This window comes from Xiphophorus couchianus, chromosome 1 (assembly GCF_001444195.1).
Source record: "Xiphophorus couchianus chromosome 1, X_couchianus-1.0, whole genome shotgun sequence".
Classification (NCBI taxonomy): domain Eukaryota; kingdom Metazoa; phylum Chordata; class Actinopteri; order Cyprinodontiformes; family Poeciliidae; genus Xiphophorus; species Xiphophorus couchianus.
The window spans coordinates 10,974,499-10,995,758 of NC_040228.1; the positions used below are offsets into that span (position 1 = coordinate 10,974,499).

General features: G+C 37.7%; 3 protein-coding genes across 5 annotated transcripts in view; all 3 read right to left on the bottom strand.

The window, feature by feature from the left end:
- Nucleotides 1-9: 9 nt before the first annotated feature.
- On the bottom strand, nucleotides 10-8,421 carry tmem51a (transmembrane protein 51a). 3 transcript variants are annotated; one of them, XM_028000256.1, is made up of 4 exons: nucleotides 8,228-8,421; nucleotides 6,092-6,185; nucleotides 4,215-4,693; nucleotides 10-3,040 (listed from the first exon to the last, which is right to left on the bottom strand). In XM_028000256.1, exons 3-4 carry the CDS (start codon nucleotides 4,640-4,642, stop codon nucleotides 2,635-2,637), a joined length of 834 nt encoding a protein of 277 aa, XP_027856057.1. In that variant the 5' UTR covers nucleotides 4,643-4,693; nucleotides 6,092-6,185; nucleotides 8,228-8,421; the 3' UTR covers nucleotides 10-2,634. The 3 variants fall into 3 exon arrangements, with proteins under 3 accessions (XP_027856057.1, XP_027855971.1, XP_027855901.1); XM_028000170.1 differs by lacking the exon at nucleotides 6,092-6,185 and having other exon boundaries at nucleotides 8,228-8,420; XM_028000100.1 differs by lacking the exons at nucleotides 6,092-6,185; nucleotides 8,228-8,421 and adding an exon at nucleotides 4,818-5,198.
- Nucleotides 8,422-11,707: 3,286 nt separating this feature from the next.
- LOC114133845 (kazrin-A-like) lies at nucleotides 11,708-18,987 on the bottom strand. Its single transcript, XM_027999985.1, has 7 exons — nucleotides 18,810-18,987; nucleotides 18,606-18,724; nucleotides 15,638-15,869; nucleotides 15,424-15,525; nucleotides 14,443-14,609; nucleotides 13,982-14,123; nucleotides 11,708-13,803 (listed from the first exon to the last, which is right to left on the bottom strand). The coding sequence occupies exons 1-7, from the start codon at nucleotides 18,918-18,920 to the stop codon at nucleotides 13,645-13,647; spliced, it is 1,032 nt and encodes a 343-aa protein (XP_027855786.1). The 5' UTR covers nucleotides 18,921-18,987; the 3' UTR covers nucleotides 11,708-13,644.
- LOC114133622 (kazrin) overlaps nucleotides 18,859-21,260 on the bottom strand; it is a 151,235-nt gene continuing 148,833 nt past the window's right edge. Inside the window, exon 12 of the transcript XR_003593266.1 lies at nucleotides 18,859-19,012. The gene's annotated coding sequence lies outside the window, so the exon portion shown is untranslated. The remainder of the gene's footprint in view (nucleotides 19,013-21,260) is intronic.

Genomic DNA, 21,260 nt, shown 5'->3' on the forward strand with positions numbered 1-21,260 from the left:
AGAATCCTAGATATTAATAAACAAATGCTTCCTTTTTATTTATCATAAATACTCATGAGATAAATGACTATTCAATCTTCTGGGGAAAAATACATTTGTATAAACACAGACAAGATTGTTTTTTCACTGCACTTATAAAATATATAAACTGTAGTCATAAAAAGAGAACATTAAATGACAACACACTCATTATTGTACAAAAAAAAGAAAGTGACTCCTACAACCAAATACTTACAATTAATATAAAACAATTTGACAACTTGTGTATAAAATTTATCTAAACTGATTGTTTGCAAAAAAAAAAAAAAAGTACATTGCTGAGGTCCAGTTATTGAGGACAGTTTCAGCCTTCAAAACAACAACTGTGAAACACTAGTGTAGAGGGCTTTTTCTTCTGCAAAACAAAAAGAGAAAAAGCAAAAGTGTGCAATTTCACAAAATGAGTAACATTGACTTAACTCATGAGTCACTTTGGCATCCACTGCTTATTTCTAAAATTAAAAAGAAAAATGAAGGAGGAGAAAGAGAGCATACTGGCAGGTCGGCATACTGCTGTAACACAAGTTATATCCTTGAAAAAGAAAAAGCCTAGAGCCATCTATTTTTATTTTCATCTCTATCCCTGCATACTTTCAGAATGAAAACAGTCCTGCAGGTCATGTTGTGGTTGAAGGAATGATGATCAGCAAGCCAGTGAGCAGCTGCTGTTATTGTGTTGCAGCTGCACACTCAGAGTCTTTGTGTTTACCAGTCGGAGTAAGAAAAAAAACAAGCCCTGAGAAGGAGAGACTATACTGCATGCTTTCACATCTCGCCATGGCTACTGAGCGCAGGCTTTCAACTATTCGCCAAGTTCCTGCAAACATCTTCCCGCCTATATATCTCTCAGTATCACGCTGTGTGCAAGAGCAGAAGCAGCACTGTTCTGAAACAACAACGGAGTCGTGCAATTTCTTTAGAAAAGGCTTACAAGTTAATTCTTGGAGTAAAGATGCTTTTGGTGAGTACAGCTGGAGGGTGTTCATTGATGCGTTCAAAGTCTGATCTTAGCATATTTGTAAAAATCTAAGCTTCCCGGAGAACTAATTTCCTCCTTTAAAGTGACATCTTTTAACTGGTTACCAAACACAACTTTACCACCTTGACCAAAGTTACTACACAAGCTGGGAGTGCAAATAGGTTTCAAACATCAATGGTCCCTCGCAACTTCTGCTTTTATAAAAGACTCACTTTACTTGTGTATGAAACTTGAATTGTACCAAAGTATCTAACATCTATTTTGTTTCTGCCTTATCTATTTATTACACATGTAAACATACGAGTCCAGAGAGTCTGGCACCCCTGGTAGAAATGTATATAAAGCCTTGCTTTGATCACAATTGTTTTATCGGAGTGGAAAAAAAAAATACAGTCATTATTTTTAGTATACTGGTTCAATCTGTATTCAAATCCCTAAATATTTCTATTAAATAAATGCAGCTCAAGCACTTTTAATACCCAACATTACATGTCTCAGTTGTTCATTGCCTAGGATTGATCAATTGGTAATGTTTGACACAAAGGTCTAGTTTTCTTATCCATTCTTCAATGTAGGGAAGACCAAAAAACTTGCCTTTCAAGTATAACAGATGTACGTTGATCTGCATAAACTAAGAAACTGTTACCTCCCCTAAACTTGCTCATGCCCAAACAATTATAAAAACTGTGTACACAATTGGAATCGTGACATGTCGGTCTTGTCATAAACCCAAGTTTGTCTTGCCACCAAGCAAAGTGAGGAAAATGGTAATAAAGTTAAAAGAAATTCCTAAGGATCTCTGTTAGAGAACTAGAGTAATTTGAATTTATTGTGAGATTATATTACCACAGTAACAAATAATAATAATTTATAGTTTTTTACACATCTTTTACCAAGGTACTAAGACCCAGTATGGACTATTTAAAGAGTGGTAGTTCCAAAGTGAGCAAATTAATTTCTATCAAGGGAAAGACCAAGTTATAAGCTGGTACAATCTCAGCCAGAGTTTCAGAGAACCTCAAATCTGGACTCTTATTAAGAATCAAATGCTTCTGGTCATCAGAATGTGTTTTTTCCCCTTTTAGAGAAAACTCTCAATGTATGACTTACAACTTTTGTTGACATCTTCAAAGGCTTCCAGGTAACATGGTAGCACGGTTTTACCAATGTTACAGTCCATGTTTGGTTTAGTACTGAAAGCAATAAAAAGGTCTTTAAACGTGGCATAAATGACCTCACAAAATGAGTGCATGGATCCATTTTTTTATAGAAAAATCCTAAAAGCATCCTCTCTAACATCTCATGAGGTCCACTATACTACCATCGATTCACCTGTAAAATCAGTACAAAGTCAAGGTGGTTTCTAAAGCTGAAAACCGATATGCCACAGTTTGGCAAAACTTTGTCACTTAACGGAGTGATCCAGTAAGGTCCATAAAAAAACAGCACTTTACAGTCAGGAGCCATGATGACAAATGTGAAAATATAACATTCTTCAGCTCAAAGAAAGAATCCTCCTTCAGTTCTTGGCTGAACAAAGCACATCCATATCCACAAAGGTTGGCCATGGAGGATACTAGGAACTTCAGTCAATAGCTTTAAACAGCAGACTGACCTTAAAGTGGAGGCACCTTATCTTCATATTGTGGCGGAGGGGTAAGAGGTTCAATACTGATTCCAGCTGCCGGCTGAGAGCTCCCCGTGTTTTTCATGGGAAGCTTTTCTGACTTAATCCTTCGGATTTTGATGGGGAGGAAATTGCGGTTGTTTTTCCCAGGTCTATGGCTTGATGTAGAAATAGTAGCGCTGGGAGAGCTACAAGCCGGGGCAGGTTGAGGAATGGTGGAGTTGACGTCGGCGACCTCGTTTTCATACTGGATGTCGTCGATCTGGACGAGGTCATCGTAGGACGGCAGCTGGGAGACGCTTGGACGAAGGTTGCTCTGACGGACAGGGTACTGCCCGCTGCCTACCACCTCCTCGTAGCTTGGTACTGCGTAGCGCTGGGCCCGCTCCTCAGCCCTGCAGAGTTGTAAATACATAAATTAAAGGTCTTGTGAACCACACACAGCTCTGGGGAAAAAAAAAAAAATCACCTATTTGTCAAATTCCCAACACAATTTCTGTATGTATGTAGTTAAACCAAGAACGATTCAGCAGACTCGTAAATTAAAGCTGTAGATTAGCTTCCTGAAACTTCACTGATATCAGAAATGTAAATATTTCCAAATGCATCTTTTCAAGTAATGACAGAAAGCTGTCGTGAAATTTTAATGGGATAAAAACACTTGAGTAAAAATATCATGGCCAAATCCAGTGGAGTAGAAACACACAGAAATTACCAAAATATTTTTAACTTCTGTAATGACTTGCTGGGAGTCTTAAAACCACACTTTTCTTGTAACAAACAGACCAGTCCTTTTCTTTATCAACTCAGGTAAGACACTTCTAATGTCATCTCTGGTACAGCAGTGGGCTTAGCGTCACAATCCTGTGATTATCCCTTTTTTTTCAACCACCCTTTTCTTTTTCCTTCCATCTAAACTTTTAATTAATATGTTTGCTTACAGAGTTCTGAAAAGCTGGCATCTTTAGCATTAATATTTCATGACTAACTCTCCTTGTGGAGGGTGTCAGTGACTATCTGCAAACAGTCACTTTTCATTGGGTAAGGAGTCAGCAGCCTTACCCGAGCCAAAGAACAACATGTCTGTACCAAAACGTCATAATAATCATATAAATAAATAAATTCTGTTTGTCATGAATATGACTACATAATGAGTTTTACTTTTCAACAGAATTTACAACAGAATATAAATAAAATCTTTGATAAAGCAATACAACTCTCAAATTATACAAGATGTTTGTTTTCACTCTCATGAATCACTCATCTGAGGCTGTACAATATCAATAAAATATTTAATTGTGATACTAAAAACTGTGAAAATGATACTAATTACTATTAACCTACATTTTCTCAACCATTTTCATTCTTTATCATTTTATAATGCCCACAACATCGCTCCATAAGCTTTAGCAAGTCAGCTATTAAGTAAAAACTTAGGAGAAAATAAAGAAAAACTCTGATAAAAAGAAGACTTTCTGTGCTCTAAACAGACTTCAGTCTAACATTTGGCGACTGTCAACACACAATCACCAATAAAATGAGGTCAAGTCGCAAGCAGAGAAAACTCACGTTTCTCTCTCCTCCTGCTCCCTCGCCGCGTCTCTCTGGTTTTGCATCTCCTGGCGTCTCAGCTGCTCCCGCTGTTTGTTCCTCAATCCCAGACACAGAGACAGCAGCAGCATAGCCACCCCGGAGCCAGCCAGCACAAAGGCCACAGAGGACGCTTTATTTCTCTTGCCATCGATTCCATCATCGCCCCCTGAACCGCTGCTGCTGTTATTAAAACCTGTGTTCGCGGGCACCAAGCTCCACACAGTCATCACTACTCCGAGGGCGACGAGGCCGACTCCCAAAGCACACAGAGCATACTGTGAGCCTGAATTTCCATTGTTTTCTTGGTTGCTCATCTGGTTAGTGTTGTTGTTGTTATTGGTGTTGCTGCTGCTGCTGACGGTCGTCACTACTATTCCAGGGGGGCCGTCCACAGTGGATCGCATTTTGTTTAAATGTCAGTACTTCAGTCAGATCAGGTCCAGTGAAGTCAAACACTGTGGAGAGAAAGGCATATTAGCAAGAGAACAAACTGGGAAGTTTAATAAAAATAAAAAAAAAAGGAATATAAATGCATATAAAAATACTTATTTTTCCCTTTAAGATTACAGAAAGGCTTACAGTGATGAGAACGCCTAATTCTCGTGTCTCTTAGGTGGCGACTGAAGTTAGACTGCTCTCTATAGTCTCACCTCAGACACCTCTACTGCTTAAGGTTTCATAGTCCAGCTTTTCAGAGAACTGAAGAAACATAAAATTCACTGTAGTAAAATAAATCCAAGCCTTTCCCTGAGTCACAGGCGACCTGCGTGGTAAAATATTTACAGCAGCCTCACCTTTCAAAGTCACAGTTAGCGCTACCAATGCTAATAAAAAGGGTAGTGGCCGCTATAAATCTAATGCCTCAAGAAATATTACTTAGTCGTGTTCTCCACAGGTTTACTGAGTTCTTATCAGCCACTAAATCAAAATTCTGCACTCTTATGTGAATATTGTGAATTTATGAGGTTACATTACTTGAAGTATTTATTAACATTTATACCAAGTAGAATGGTTCTCTGAAATGCAGTAAGCATGTCAGATGTGTGTACTTGTCTACATACAATGAACATGGTAATGATCACATAGCTAATCATTTCTATTTTAATAAATAACCTTGCGACGTGAACTAGGCGAGAAGACGTAATTTACCTGGAATTGGGGGGTTGGGCAATATGAATGTGCTGATAATGTTTTGAAGCTTAGATATAATTGAATTATCTTTAACGGACATTCCGTTTATTGTTGTTCTCTGCTATGTGCCAGACTTTTCTCCTAAGTTCATAAATGACCTTTGATCTAAAAGGAGTGCAATTAATCAGAATGTCATTGTTTCGTAACCTTTAAAATTGAAAAACAGTTTCTGAGTTGGGACACTTCAAAGTCTAATGTCTGTAAAGAAATATTTATTGCACTACATTCTCTACTGTGTTAGTGATTTTTATCAATTTATTAAAAGATTACAGATTCTTACAAAAGTATCAAACCAAGGATGTCTTGATTTGATAGCATGATTGGAAATCAGACCCAACCAGGTAGTTTAAGGCTCGATCGGAATCGGGTGTCACATCATGACCATATGTATATTTATTCTTAAACTAAATAGGAATGAAAACAGAACGATAACAGTTATGTGATGGTACTTTAATGTTTTGAAACAACACATGAGTAACACTTTGCAGCAGTGATGGCCGTAAAGCTAGCAAAACATGTAATCAGCTTGAAATGGAAGCATTTTTGCCAATTTAGTGGAGTTGTCGATGTATTTAAAGACTTTTCAGACCACTCTAGCAACTTTGACAAATCTAGCAACTTTCTTTGGTTTATTGGACAAAACGGGAAGGCACCGATCGTACTGCAGTTGCAGTGAGAGCTGCCATGAGTCTCTCCCACTTCAGAAGCAGTTGTAGGCGGTCAGTCTGACTAAAAGCAGACTCGTCATGCAGCAGCCTGCAGTAGAGCAGAGAGGAGACCTGCTCAATTCAAACATTGCATAGGAATCAAGCATGTGCAAAGCTGCCGGTGATCCGGATCTGGATTACAGTAAATATTATGCAAGTATATTTTTTAATCTTACCAAATGTTTGTTTTTTTTAAACCTGACCTGTCACAACAAAATAAATCTCTGCATTTCCTTCACACGGCCTCAGTCACTGATTCATCTCCTCCACTGTGTGTGCCTCTGATCAACCTCTTCTCATTGATTTTGATGTTATATATATTTATTCTATGTTCAGGAAGAGTATTTACATTACTAAATTAAATTTATTAAATTATTTAATGAATTTGTAGCTCTAAATGTTTTGAGCATTTTTTTAATCACTTTGACCTTGCCAGCGTTGATATTCCTGCCTGGATCACACATGAACAACTATGCAAGTTACACATGACATATCGGATCGGGACCTGGTATCGGCTGATACGCAAAATCAAAGGACTTGGAGGCAAAGAAAAAAAAAGAAAAGAGAAATGATTGGCACATCCCTAATGCAAACTAATTCTAACTTTTCTGTACACGCACTTGCATTACAACCAGAAACCTTAATGTGCTCCGATCACATGTTGACACTTCGATTTTTAGCCCATGCTCTTCCTTCCGACTTGCCATCAGCTTTGACGTTGTGGAACTCTGTATTGATGGTGATTTTTCTGTATTACATTGCAAATAACATTTTGTACGTGGGCCAACTTTTATTTCTGTCTCCGTCATCTGACACGAACACCAACTTTTACATATTTGTTGTGTGACCTACATGGAATGAGGCAAACTTTAATTGACTAACGTTGTGTTATAAATAGATTCAAACATCTGAATCTATTCCAGAGTTATTGTGGGTGTTCTGGCTGCTTCTCTGATTAATGTTTCCTCGCTATGTCTTGGTAGCTTCACAGGTCTGCCACATCCATTTTAGATGATGAACTGAGAAGCGTTCAAACTACTAGATTTTCTTTCAGAACCTAAACTTGCTTTCCTCTTCTCCATAATTTAAACTCTATCTGTATGAGGCCATTTATGTTAACGGCCGCCACGGATTTTGGTAATCGTTTGTTAACATACACTATGCATTTTTTTTCTTTCCACTTCACAGTTAGGAGCTACATAATTATGTGTGTTTGTCACATAATTAAATCAAATGCAACATGATAAATAGTTGAAAAGGTCCCACCTAGATTTGTTTTCATTTTTTGCCACAACATTTACCTCTACTTGCAACAGTGTGAAATTAATCAGTGTGTATCTTAAGAATTATCATGTATTCTTGCCAGTGGGCCATCTTTTGATAAACAAAGAAAGTTGGACTTTATATTAAGTGTTGTCTACTGTACAAACAGGCCTGGGCCTGCTGAAACCGAGCGGGGTGTTGGTTTAACCAAGCGTTAAATTGAGGGGATATCCCAAGCCTAAAGAATGCAAGGCATGTCCCAGGATAAAACTCATAACGAACAGCTGGACAAATGAACCTTTCTGCTTTTTTTTTTTTTTATGAGGAAAAAAATACCAACACAGACATGTTGTGCAATCCAGAGGTACAAAGGAATTTATGAGAGGATGGGACAGTTTATCGGACAGAGCTGGGACTGTTACACTTTACCAAGACAGCACAGTAAGATATTGACAGGGTGGGGGGGGGGAAACACTCGAGCACAAGAGGAATGTCTGGTATCATGTGTCAAGACTGTGTCAGATAACTAAGAGAATTGCATTCAGAAGCAAGGCTTGATGTCTTCAACATGTTGTACACACTGTTTTATTATCCAAAAAGTGTCAAGGGGATGTTTCTTTGATTGTTACTAAACCAACACTAGTTGACCAACAGTGCCGCTCCAGGAAGTCATTTCGACCTCAATAACATAGGGTTGCAATTATACTTTAAACAGGTTTTTAATGCATCACAAATGCGACCATTACCTTTACTTTTTTCCAACATTGGCGCGACACAAACTGATACTCGGGTTGCTACTTCGAATGAGTACACAGTGAACGTACTCACCTCTGTATCATTTGCCAGTCTTCCTTGTGTTTCTTTCTTTCCTTCGTTGTTTCTTTCACAAAGCTATAAGCCGCTATGCTGCTCTCGTTTAATTTGAACGAGTTTGATTGTAAACAGGCCGTTTGCGAATAAGGAACTTTCGTCTGAGAAGGATGGGCCCGGGCAGATTGAGAAGCAGGAAGGAGGGGGCTTTCGGCGGCAGCGCACTTCCAGTTTGATTAACCCATTCACTCCTGGCTCACTTCACACTGGTAGCTTGGAGCTAAATATGTTTGCATGACAACATTTTTCGACCCTACAACATGTTAAAACCACACCCACAGCATTTATTTTTATTGCTTTCTTTTTTTTTTGATGAAAGGATATTTTTGAAAAACAGTATTTTCTATGTTCCTAAAGTAAGCTTACAATATCAATGGTATATATACTGTATATATATATATATATATATATATATATATATATATATAATTTTTTTTTTTAAGTCTCGTGAGACAACCATTATGTGAGTAGGATTTAGCTCAGGTCAGGCTTTGAGTAGTGAGCTGGCCTGGGCTCACAGTGGGTTTAGAACCCACTTGGGTGGTCTAGCTGGTTCTCATCTGGGTAGTAAGAAAATTGGTAGAACTGTGCAACACATTTAGTTCCCACTTTCCATCTAGAGCTAACACTACAAGCCTAGTACTAGCAACACTGACTGCTTGAAAACAATGCCATCATAGCTTCACCATTGCCATAACCTAACATTCAACATTCAATTCACAGTAGGTCTCTTCTCCACATGTGTGATGCTCTGTTTTATATGTATTTCTGTACCTGAGTTGCAGTGCCACGCACAAGCCGTTAAGATGCAAATATTTATAGAAATGATGCGTTGGTTGTAAGGAATTTGTGAAAAAGGACAAAGATTGTTTCAGAGGACATATTTTCATTTGGACATAGCCTAAAAACTTTAGAGTTGATGTGGACCTAACTTTGATATCATTCGTATCATTTCACAAATGATACAAACAAGTATAATTTATAAAGGATACTTGTTTGGATTGGTCGCCCAAACTAGCTCTTGCCTACAGACATACTTCCTCCTACATTTGGTGCCGGTTCTAATTTCCCTTTAGAGCCACTGTGAAGAGTGTCAGGAAAATAAAAATAACATTCAGTGTTTATGATAGTTAATGATGACACAACCAATAATAATAATTAAAAAAAAGACATACTGTCTCCAAATGCCTAAGAATAGCCTGAAAGGTCAGGCCTACAAGTGTTATTAGGTTAAAATGAGGGCTGGTAATCAGTACTTGTCTAAGTAATTTGATTTAAGTGCAATTTGAAGAGGCTTTTGTCAGAGCACCACACAGCATAGTGTGATGAGATTGTAAACCATATACAGACAAAAGAAATGTGGAATATGTTTGATGCAATTTTAGAATTCAGGTTTGGAAAAGAGGAAAAAAGTATTTTCTCTAAAAAAAATCTGTCTCTGAAGTAAAATCTCCTTAATGAATCAAGCCACTTTTGTCATGCAAAGTTAGTCTGTACAGTATTTCAATCACAAAGAGCTGTTTGCATGCAATTTTTGGTAGGTTAAAATGTTTTCAGGTCTCATGCTTAAAAACCTTGCCTACTAATGATACATTTGTCCAGTTAAATTGAGTTTTACTGTTTTTTATGACCATTTCTAACAGGTTTTAGTGACCATGAATGTTAAAGGTCAAAGAGAGTATTGGGAACATCATAATCAGAAAAACAATAGCTGGGTCAGGCAGTTTTCTATTAATTGTTGGCTGAATGATTTTACATCTCAGCTTGGAAATGAGAGTACGTCTCTTCAATCCAATGACTAGCAGATGTGTTACACAGCAGAGGTGAAATTTCTCATACTTTGTCACATTACTGTGAAGTTCACTGAACAGAATTATGCAACAATCCTATCACAAATAATGCCATAATGCCTCTGTTATCTACCAGACTAGGTCATCAAAGGTACTAAAATGTTTCTCAGGTAGTGACAATAAAATGTTAACTAGGCTTAGTACAACAACAACATCTTCAAATGTCAGCAGAGTTTTGCAAGAGTTTGAAAGTTTATGATGAAATTTCTAGGAAAGTGTAATTAACCTTGTCCTTCATGCATTTTTACGACAACAATCAATAAGGTCTAACATCAGCAGCACAGAATAATTTAGTACGTCTACATCCAGTAAACCTAGTTTTATCATTGCTTGACTTTTACTTCCTCTTTGTAAATTTACCACATACCTATAGTCATGCCTCAATTGCGCTTTGGGCACAGGCGGTCACATGACATGATTTATCTTTCATGATATGTTTTTGATGTGCGTCTGTGTTTTCAAGCTGACTTCTTCAAAATATGCTCCGCTTTGCTTCACACTTCACCTTTCCAATGCCAAAAGCTGCATCAACCTGCCAGAATGGGGAACAGTCCAGGTCTATCGCAGCATAATGGCAAAAATATTTCCAGCACTTGCCAAGTCGTTGTATTGTTCCTTTTCAATGAGGTTACTCTGGGCTCTGGGGAAGCTTTCTTCCTCTCAGGCATCACCGTGGTTCACTCTGTTACACTGCGCACACACATAGAGGAAGGTGCAATACGTGTACAGCCACTGTGAATGAGTCCTGATTAAATCTGCTTGTCTGGATTGATGCTACATCACCACCAGTTCGTAATCACATTTGCTGGCAGGGAAGGAAAACATTACACTTGGATTCGAGCTTGATTTAAATGGCAGAAGCTTCCCATTTAGTTACCTTAAAACTAAATATGTTCAAGTGGATCATTATATCACATCCACAAGAAGGTGGTTAAACAAAATAACCGCTATCTTCATTAGGTTTCTATTCTTTATGAGGTCATAAAGTAATTCACATCAAATGTCGTGAATTTATTGATATGGTTCTAAAAGCTTGAACGGGAATTATGTTTCTTCACTGACTGCTTCACCGTTGGAGCTTCCTCCTTAATTTCCACTGATGTCCAAGAGGATAGCCTTCCACCCAACTTGTCTGTGATAAAGGTGGAGTCACTGTGAGTAACAGGAAGAAACTGCACAGTCATGGTCCACCATATTAAACGACAACAAGTCGTTTAATATGGTGAACCATGACTCATCCCACAGAACAGATGAGTAATGGAAAGGTTTGGAGATTTCATCTTACATGTGAGTATGAGCATTGAACCATGCATGTCCTTTAAGGCACTGTTTTACTCCTTATTTTATGTTTAATAATTGCTTTTGTCATTCAGGGCATTTCTTGATTTGTACATGGAATTTGCAGTGGCCTCTTGATCTAGGAAATGTGTGTTAGTTATATGACATTTACAGCATATCTGTGCTAAAACCTGAAGAAATAGTGGAAATAACAGAAACTGCCGCTACCCATTGGCCAGTACAACAGTTGGTTACAATGGAAACACTGGATGCAGGCTGGTGGACAGACATCACAGAGTAAGATATCACACTGATTTCTCATTTCACCTTTATTTCACCAGAAAACATTAATCTCATTGAGATTAAAAATCTATATTAAAAGAGATGCATGGCCAAACAGCAGCACAGGGACAGTTTCACACACAAAAACTTAAACATTAAAGTGTACAACAAAGAGTACAATCAGGTTTTAGAAGCATCTGCATCAGAATGTATTACTTTCTAGGTTCTTTAAGAACTTAAAAGTGTTCAGAGAGACCAGCTCTTGGAAATTTAAGACATTCTGCGACTAATTCCAGGCAAATAGAGCTGCATGTTGACAAGACCACTTCTCCAATTCAATCCAGGTCAATGGGACTTCGAAAGGATAAATGTTCTGTGAGCATAAGGAGTGTTTTAGTTGATATAACGTAGCAGGTAACTATACAGAATTCTAATAATTACTTTATGAATTATTATATAGTATTGGTTTAGTCTTCTGGTTGACAGAGGAGAATAATATACCCTCTCATATCAAAATAGTGGCACTTTGAGACTTATTTTAAAACTCAGAGTACCATGACATACTAAGTCAACCATATACAGTCTCTTAAAGGAAATGTGTAGGCATGCATACAACTTCCCCATAAAGCAAAATGGGTGAAAGGTTGCAGAAACAACATTTATTGCAAAATAAAGGCCACTGTTTGGTCTAAATATGAGCCTTTTGTCAATTAGAATACAAAGATATTTAGCCTAAGAGAAAACCCCAATCCAGCAAGATTGTTATAGGTATGCAATTTATCAGCTTTGATCTTGAGTTTAAAAATTTAATGTGACTGGATTCAAAGCAGATTACAAGTTACCCAGTGAATTTTGTACAGTACTGAAGGCTTTTTTGAGTTTGGGAAGTACCACTTCCTGTGAGCTACCAGAAAAACAAATGTATCAAATGTAAAAACAACAACATTCAGATTAAAAAAAAAGTGTTGGAGAAAATGTGAGTGCTCTGGAACTCATTTATAAGATACTCTCTTTATCATTAAGTTGTGACCTACAATGTGAAAGATCTTCAAAGATGTAATACCAGATAAATAGTGCTTAAGGTCAAGTACTCTTTTAATTACTCATTGACAAGATTCAAAAGCTTTAGCTTAAACAAAACTTTCGATTTCTTTGTTAACTCCTCCTGCCTCTTGGTTGTCAAACAATAACAGATGATGGTCCCATCCTGTTTAATCTCCCATCATCTGAAGGACGATATTACTTCATCAATAACATTGCAAGGGAAATATAGTTTCATCTCATTGTGTCTTTGAGAAACATCTGTTTTTTTTTTGTATTATTTGAAAAATTACTTTCACTGGTCCAGATGTATTTGAATTATGATCTTTATTTGATCACAAGCATTCTTTATCCTTTCATTTTCAAAACTTTCATTTCATTTTATTACAGCACACATCTTTTGTTGGCATTGTAATATTTACTGCACGGGATAGATCTCCAAAGGAGGTGCTACATTTCTTCAGACACAATGGTGTGATTGTACATAAAAGATTTTTACACATAAAAACTTATAAATTTTATTTAGATTTTTCTCAACTGTCCACCACATTAAGAAGGTGTCACAATGGAGAGAACAGGATGAAACAAGAGCATTTAACACCGTAATCCTTTTCTTTTTTTAATCTTTAAGTAGCCTGTATAATACAAAGAGTCAATTATTTGGGTAGAGTAATCGGTTTGACTGTAAGTGTTAGTCAACATAAGCAAATCACCAAGAAACATTAATACACATAATAGAAAAATAAGTCTGTCAGTTGTCTGACATTAGAGCAAAAGAAAAAGTGACAGTCCAAACCAGCAAATAATTGCTTGTGCACAATTTACTTAAATCAAGAAAAAAAAAAGCCCATACTCTTTTATTCAAAGTGCAATCTGTCCTGTATATGTAGCAGAGTATTCACTGCATTTTCAGCTCTATTGCCATCACACGTTTGTGATCTCGATGCTTGAGTATCCTCGGATTGGGCTTCCTTCGGATCTGGAGGGAGTGTGATCTCGAACTTCCAGTGGTAAGGAGCCAAAACTGCTATGGCAACTCAGGTCCCGCCCACCCCGCTTTTTGGGGCTGAGCCCTATTGGAGGCTGAAACATTAAAACCTCATCACTGCAAATACATACAGAGACATATATTTTGGTAGATTTACATTCTATTTATTGCTATAGTAATGAACAAAAAAATATCTGCAGTTAACTCAAGATGTAAGCTGCGCAGCAAAGGTTGAAGTTGAGAGAAGCTATTTTGTTTCTGAGATATATGTACCTTCACCGCCCTCCTTCTTAAAGAACCCTCGTCATCCGTGTGTCGGGTGTTAGAGCTGGGAGGTCTGGTCAGAGAGTTCTGCCGGAGCAGCGTAGGTGGCGTTACCGCACCTGAAAGATCATAGCTTTGCTGTGTATTTGCTCTGCAAGGAAGCAGAAAAAGAAAGAAGGTTAATACAAGTAGCATTTGGAGAGGGCATAATTTGCCTTTGTGAAGCATTTACAAATGAATTGAAAAATTGTATTGGATGTTATATTAACGTTTCTTATATAGCAACTGAGTGAAAAAAAACAACCCATGGGTAATATTTAGTTAAACAAATATTCCTTTTTGACTGGTTTAATATATTCTTGATATTATTAGATCACCAGTCAAGACAGGACGCATCATGTTCTCTGTAACTCTAACATTGTTCATTTTTCTGCAACCTGCACATGCTGTACATGAACATTTGCGCCCACCTGGCTGAGCCAATCAGTGCCATCATCTCCTCATCAAGATGTCGCCGGACCATGTGTTTGTTGCTGGGAATTCCCAGTGCTGTAGCCATTGAGTCAGTGTTGAAAGACGGGTCAAGCATCATAACAGCTCCATGAACTCCACTACTGAGGAGGCTGTCAGCGTATTCCTGGTAACAAAGATTAAAAAACAAAACACAACAGACTCTTAATTATCTTTCTATTCCTATGTTTATCGACGGAAGGAAAAAGTTCTTCCATTGACTTACCTCAATGTAAAATGAAGTCAGTATTATTCAGAATAAATATAAACTTCCAGGTCTTCATACAATGCCAGATCAGACATCCTTATTTGTGACTGTAGTCAGTGTTACAGGAAATGCTTGTCCAGCAGCAACAAGGAGGATGTGATCTGACAGGTGCCATGGCTATTTAAGGTAGGGTAACAAAGGCCGTTTTCAGTCTGCTTCTTATCTCACTGTGAAAAAACTACCCTAGTTTATCTAACCCTATGACGAAACAAATTTTACTTCGATAAGGAATATCTACCTTGAGCGTTTACCATCACTGCTTCCTTCCTTCAATCAGTTTTATGGTCTCATTATCTCATATCAAAGACTGTTAAAGAAAGAGAAAACTTGCAGGAAATGTACCAAACTAAAAAACAACATCCTTTTGGTAATATACTTTTAGATTCAACAGCTGCATTTTCTGCTGTTGATCACAGTGTTCTTCTTTATTAAACTGTGTAGAAGATATATTTCTAAGACTCTTTACTAAATTGTATTTGGATTCAAAATATGTTGTTTTCCTTCATTTCATTTTGATAAGTAATGTGTTTTATGCACTTTGCTTTGCACCTCTTTACCTTTTGACCATTGGTTTGGTCCAAATTATTTATTTTAAATGATTTCCCTAGTGGGTTTGCTTGACTCTTTCTGACCATTTAGACTTAAGAATACTGTCTATTTTGTGCTGCCTCACCTTGAGGTCAATATCTTTGATCCATTTCGTGACGCGATGAGACGTCCATACGAGCGGATCCTCATGCTGGTGCTCACACTGTGTCCGACGAGCCTGCAGCACCTGGGACATTATTTCATGAAACACACTTTACCCAGTTGATAGCTTCCACCACTTGTTTTCTGCCCGAGCACATTCAAGCAGATTCATCCCCAAAGCTTTTTTTCTTGCTCACCTCTTTGTTGAAGTCGAGCGACTGCAGCAGTTCGATGCCCAGCAACAGGCTGACCTGATGGAACTTCTTGGTGATATTGAGGTGACGTTCTAGGTCACGGCGGGTCAGGGAGTTCAGCATCCGCCCGTCCACCAGGTGAGTGTGAAAAGCCTGGGAGTACTGAGGCAGTCCCACGTCACTTAACCAGGCCTTGGCCACCCAGTGGTGGTCTAAATCTGCGGCCTTTGACAGCCTACAGACAGACAAAGGGTTATTCATGGAGAAAATTGAAATATATAAATCACAGATAGCATTTATTTAATGATGTTACAGTCTATTAAGTAGAAACGACAGGGTGGATCACATATATGTATTTATTGTAGTATTGCTACGATGACAACTGCAGAGCTTACAGTTAAATTAGTTCTCAAGGATTATTTTATTCTAGACACTGTAACTAAGTCTGTTTTATGAGAAAGTTCAGGTAAAGTTTAGATCATGGCACAGCACAGACACAGCTCTTTTAATGACATTCTTTTAACAGAAGAGGGTGGGAATTCTGTCTGCTTGGATTTATCAGCAGCCTGTGATACCATTAACCAAAGTATTATGTTTTCCTGGTTTTTATTAAAGGAACAGCTCTTTTCTGTTTCAAGACAGGTATGAACTTTTTTGTCAGTCTAGGGACTCAGTCCTCTTTAGCAGTCAGGTGGACAGGACAGACAATTTCATTATCAACACTGAAGCTTCCATGATTTGTGTAGAAGCAGAACCAGTGCTGCACCTTTAATCCCAACACAATACCCCAGGCAAGAGATAAAAACACTGTGATCACAGTAGCACAACATCCAGTCTTGTCTGCCAGTTTAAACTAAGCAGCAGTAATGCACTTACCTGTCTGGCTGAAATTAAAACCTCAGAAAAAGTAGACTGAGGTAATCTGATTTAGAAAATCTAATCATGCCCAGTACAGATGATTTTTTTTAAAATTTGGGTCTTATTTTATTCTGGATAATTATCTTAAGCTTGACAAACACTGATTTTAGAGTTTTATTGCTCACTTTTAAATGCCTTAAGTGGTCTAGCCATGTTCTATCTTCACAATCTTCTGAATATCCACACCTTTCAGGGTCCTCCAGTCACTCAGCCAGTTTTTCCTCAGTGTTCTGGGATCAGTTAAAATCTAGAGGTGATTGAACATTTGCTGTGGCAGCCCAAGAGTGTGGAATACCTTAAATCTACATGTCCATGTTGCTCACAGTATAGAATCATTACAATGCATTTTAAAAACTTTTTTTTCCCCCCTGGCCTTTGACATAAGAGAAGCTAATTAATTCTTAGAAACCCTTTATTATTTTTATTTATTGTATTACAGTTTTATTCTATATCTTGTATCTTATATGTAAATGTGAGGGACTTCGGTCATCTATTTAAATATGCTACATACTGTAAATAAAACTGTAGTTCATCAACTGCATTATTTTCTTCATCGTTACATATTTTATTAAAATTTCTATTAATACTTTGTAGATGTGTTTCTATGTAATTTCATATAAATTTCATATCAACTGATGAATGTATTATTTTATTCTATACTATTTGGGTGGAAGCTAATTGGCTTTTGCCTCTTTCTGCACTGTTATTATTTTTTGCTATTTCTTAATGTACTTGATCTGTATTTTAATTGTGCAAACTAAACTGAATAAATTTGACATAAACACTAGCATGATGATAACAGAAGTTAAAGGCTAGACAGTAGAGACAGATGAAAACTACAAATATCTCGGAGCCATTCTAGGTAATAGGTTAAAAGTTATTCAGAGAACTTGCAGTTAACCTGTTTAATTTTCATCTGTTAAATTTTAATCTGTTTGATGTGTTTTTAACTTCTTTGTACATGCGCTTTGGGAAAACTCAGTAAAAGGGTGAGCAATGACTGTTTTGTCTCAAACTTTTATATCGATAAGTTATTGATAGTTTACTGAATCCGTGTTGATATTTTCTCTTTTCTGGTCAAAAACTCAGGTAAAAAAAATCCATTAAGTGGAGAAATAAATACAATTCTGGGACTCGGAATACCTGCTCAACAGACAGATAATCAGGAAAACTAAAGCCATTATTTCTGACAGCTCTCATTATTTACATGACAAGTTTCAGTTTCTGCCTTCTACAGCTCAGACTTCTTTGTATGAGAAGTTTTAGGTACAAGCACTCCTCTGTTCTTCTTTTTAATGCAGCACAAGACAGGACTAACACTGGCATTTGATTTGTTGATTTTTATCTATTCTACATTATTAATGTTGATAATTGTTGTTGGATGACTGTATTGTTCCTCAGTTGTAGGACTTTGATCGTTTCTTAGTTTTATGTCTTTTTTTCTTCTTTATTACTTGCGGTAACATTAATTGCCCTTTAGGACTCAAAGAAACCTGAACCTGATGTGAATATTTAAGTTTTTTGCTAAATCTATAACCAACTTTAACTGCAAACTTTTTTTCTTTCATAAGACAGGTACATTTCTAATTAATCAAATTAAATCCAGAATGTAAATAATAATAAAAAATAACTTTATAAAAAGGAAATGCTACCAAATATAACCCTTATAGAAGAATAAATCTACAAACTTAAGTCAAACTAAAAGTATTCTTCAGTGAACCTAAAAAAAAGGCTTTGACGGTTATTTAAAGGCCCATCACTGTAATTCTAGATACCTGATATTTCAACCAGCTTAAAAGTGACATAAAATAGTGGATAAATTACCACAGTACTATTGTAGTAAATTTTATGTAAAATATCAAATGGGTCTTAACTGCCTCACTCTGCAAAAGCAACATTTCAACTCTAATTTATTTTTAAAAGTATGCTTTGGCTTCTGAGATGGAAGGCTGTTTTTTACTTCAACTGACCAACAGATGGCCCTCTATACACACACTGCCATGTCTTATAACGATCAGTGTCTCCAATGAAGCTGTTTTTAGGACTTTCTCACTCTTTGCCATTCTCAGCCTCTCTGTAATCCTCTATGGCCAGGCGAAGTTTCCGGCGGTGCATTAAACTGTTGACGCCCAAACCCAGCTCCAGGTCTTCATCCGTTAGTCCCAGTAAGACCTGGAAAATGTTAGAACAGACCTGTTACTACAACTCCTGCTTGGAAGCTTGAGATGAAACCCACGCTGAATGCAGCTGGCGTTACCTTTCCGCTCTTGACATTTTCCGAGCAGGTGCGGATGTACATAGGCATTGCCATGACAACTTCCAGCCAGGCCTGAACGGTGCCAGCCCTCCACTGAGACATGGGCGTCATCCTGGCCAGCTCCACTTGCTGGAGGCGATCCAGTTGGTCCTCTGACCCGTCTGACAGGCTGAGGCGGGTGGAGCTGTAGAGGCTGTCTGAGTCTGGGTGGGTGAAGGGATGAGGTTCAGATGGGTGATGTGGGTGAAGGTTTTGAGTGGAGGCAGGGGTGGCAGTGAGTTTAGTGAGCAATGATAAGAGCAAAGGCGTTAATGCACCACAACAATAAAAGGTCCAATATAAAAATAAAAAAAAAGCCAGTTGGGAGGGGTTTGTAATTAAGAATGTAATTACATTCTTGCAATTCTTTCGTTACAAGAATGTGCTTGGCAGCTATAGTACTGGAAACAAGGATGCAGCTTTTTATTAACAAGCTCCTCACTTAAAAAGTCCATTAACTGGAGCATCTGTTTGAGCTTTTAAAATAACATGACTCATCCATATAAATAAGCCTGCAGGAACCCTACAGTTAGGCGATGTGTAGAGTATTCTCATGCATCTTATATTACATCAATGTCCTGCTGGTACCCTGAATGGATGAAAAGCTATCCCCTGCAGATTTGCAACATTTATCTGAAAAAACATTATGATGGCTCAAACATTTACATTTTATCAATAAATGATGTTTTCAGGAGGCAAAAAATAAACGCTAATGAAAGCATTTCCCTTACTCTAGCAGCAGGTGGCGACATCCTCACAGTTCATTATGCTTTGCTTCCTTGTATTTGATGTACACAGAAAGTGTGTGGCAGCAAAAATAGCCACATGACTCATGTATTGCATTTGCAAATCCTTGAATTATTACCATACATTTCAGTACACCTATTTTGTTTGCCTCGTCCTATGAATGAACATTAGCCACAGCCATCATGGCTAAAACAGTGAGGCTGCTGAGAAACTAATGAGCATAGGATAAAAGCATCCATCTTTCAGCTCAGTCATAATGGACAATGCAGAGTCTTTGTCCTTGTTGTTCTCTGCACATTCAGCATCCATTTTATTACAGTGTAAAAATATATATATATTTATAGATATATCTGTAAATATAGATAGATATATAGATAGACGTCAGATTGAATAATGTCCTGTCATAGTCACAACGTTTGAGATTTTGCTCTAAGCTTTACACAGAAGAACCCCAATGAGGAAAAATTTATAATTTTCATTCTTCTTCCTTTCTGTGTCTCTGCAAGAATAAGCAAACACAAAACTAATCATTTGTACCGAGTTCAGTGTGTTGACTCAAAAAAAGATTTAGGTGTGGACCGACCTTTGTAAGCTTTCATTTCATACCTTGTGAGTTAAATTAAACTGAATAAACCAACGTTTTGAGGAGAACTTCTGTTTTTCAAAATTAAAGTATTTTTTTTTTAACTATGAAAATCACATTGACAAAGAAAACCCACTTAATGGAGCTTATTTAATGGTGCTTGACAGAACTAAGCCAATGAGCAAACCTGTTGGAGTTATTTGTTTAGAAAAGACAATCAGAAATCTGTTACTGGATGGATGATTTGACTGAAAAGCAGATCCAAATCATGAAAGTGTCAAAATTATATTGCATAGATCAAATACAATCCCCTCTATTTTTTGCCTACTCTTAGTTTAGGAAACCATAAGCCTTACAGGGTTTCCTGTTCTTGGAGTGATCATTTGAAATTGACTGGATTTTAAACTTTATTTGTTTAGAATAAAAACAATCTAATTGTGGATACGGCTTGTGCTTAAATGGTAGACATCATGAAACATTTAGAGGCAATTACTCCTCAGCACAGTCGTGCCGATTTCGACTCCATGGCCCCACGTTTGCAGAACGTTTTCCCTTTTCTCTGTCTGTCTGCTTTCCTCTCAAGTTACGGTAAATAAAGGTTCTTAGCATCACAAATTCTTAGAAAATGAAAAATGCAGGTAAAATATATTGATTGAAAGCACCTCTACCACATTCTATTAACTTGGTTTGACACGGAGGTTTAAACATCCATCCATCCATCCATTTTCTGTTCACCCTTTGTCCCTAATGGGGTTGGGAGGGTTGCTGGTGTCTATCTCCAGCTACGTTCCAGGCGAGAGGTGGAGTACACCCTGGACAGGTCGCCAGTCTGTCGCAGGGCAACACAAAGACATACAGGACAAACAACCATGCACACACACACCCGTAGGGAGAATTTAGAGAGACCAATTAACCTGACAGTCATGTTTTTGGACTGTGGGAGGAAGCCGGAGAACCCGGAGAGAACCCACGCATGCACAGGGAGAACATGCAAACTCCATGCCGGGAATCGAACCCAGGACCTTCTTGCTGCAAGGCAACAGTGCTACCATCTGCACCACTGTGCAGCCCTCGGTTTGAAC

Bases quoted from the DNA above. Each gene is read 5' to 3' on its own strand.
- tmem51a (XM_028000256.1), bottom strand. From the start codon at position 4,642: ATGCGATCCACTGTGGACGGCCCCCCTGGAATAGTAGTGACGACCGTC. The intron at 3,041-4,214 runs GTGAGTTTTCTC...ACAACTCTGCAG, and splicing joins GAGCAGGAGGAGAGAGAAAC to GGCTGAGGAGCGGGCCCAGC.
- LOC114133845 (XM_027999985.1), bottom strand. From the start codon at position 18,920: ATGACGCCCATGTCTCAGTGGAGGGCTGGCACCGTTCAGGCCTGGCTG. The intron at 15,870-18,605 runs GTGAGAAAGTCC...GTCTGTCTGTAG, and splicing joins GAGGCTGAGAATGGCAAAGA to GCTGTCAAAGGCCGCAGATT. The intron at 13,804-13,981 runs GTACATATATCT...TTAATGTTTCAG, and splicing joins TAAGAAGGAGGGCGGTGAAG to CCTCCAATAGGGCTCAGCCC.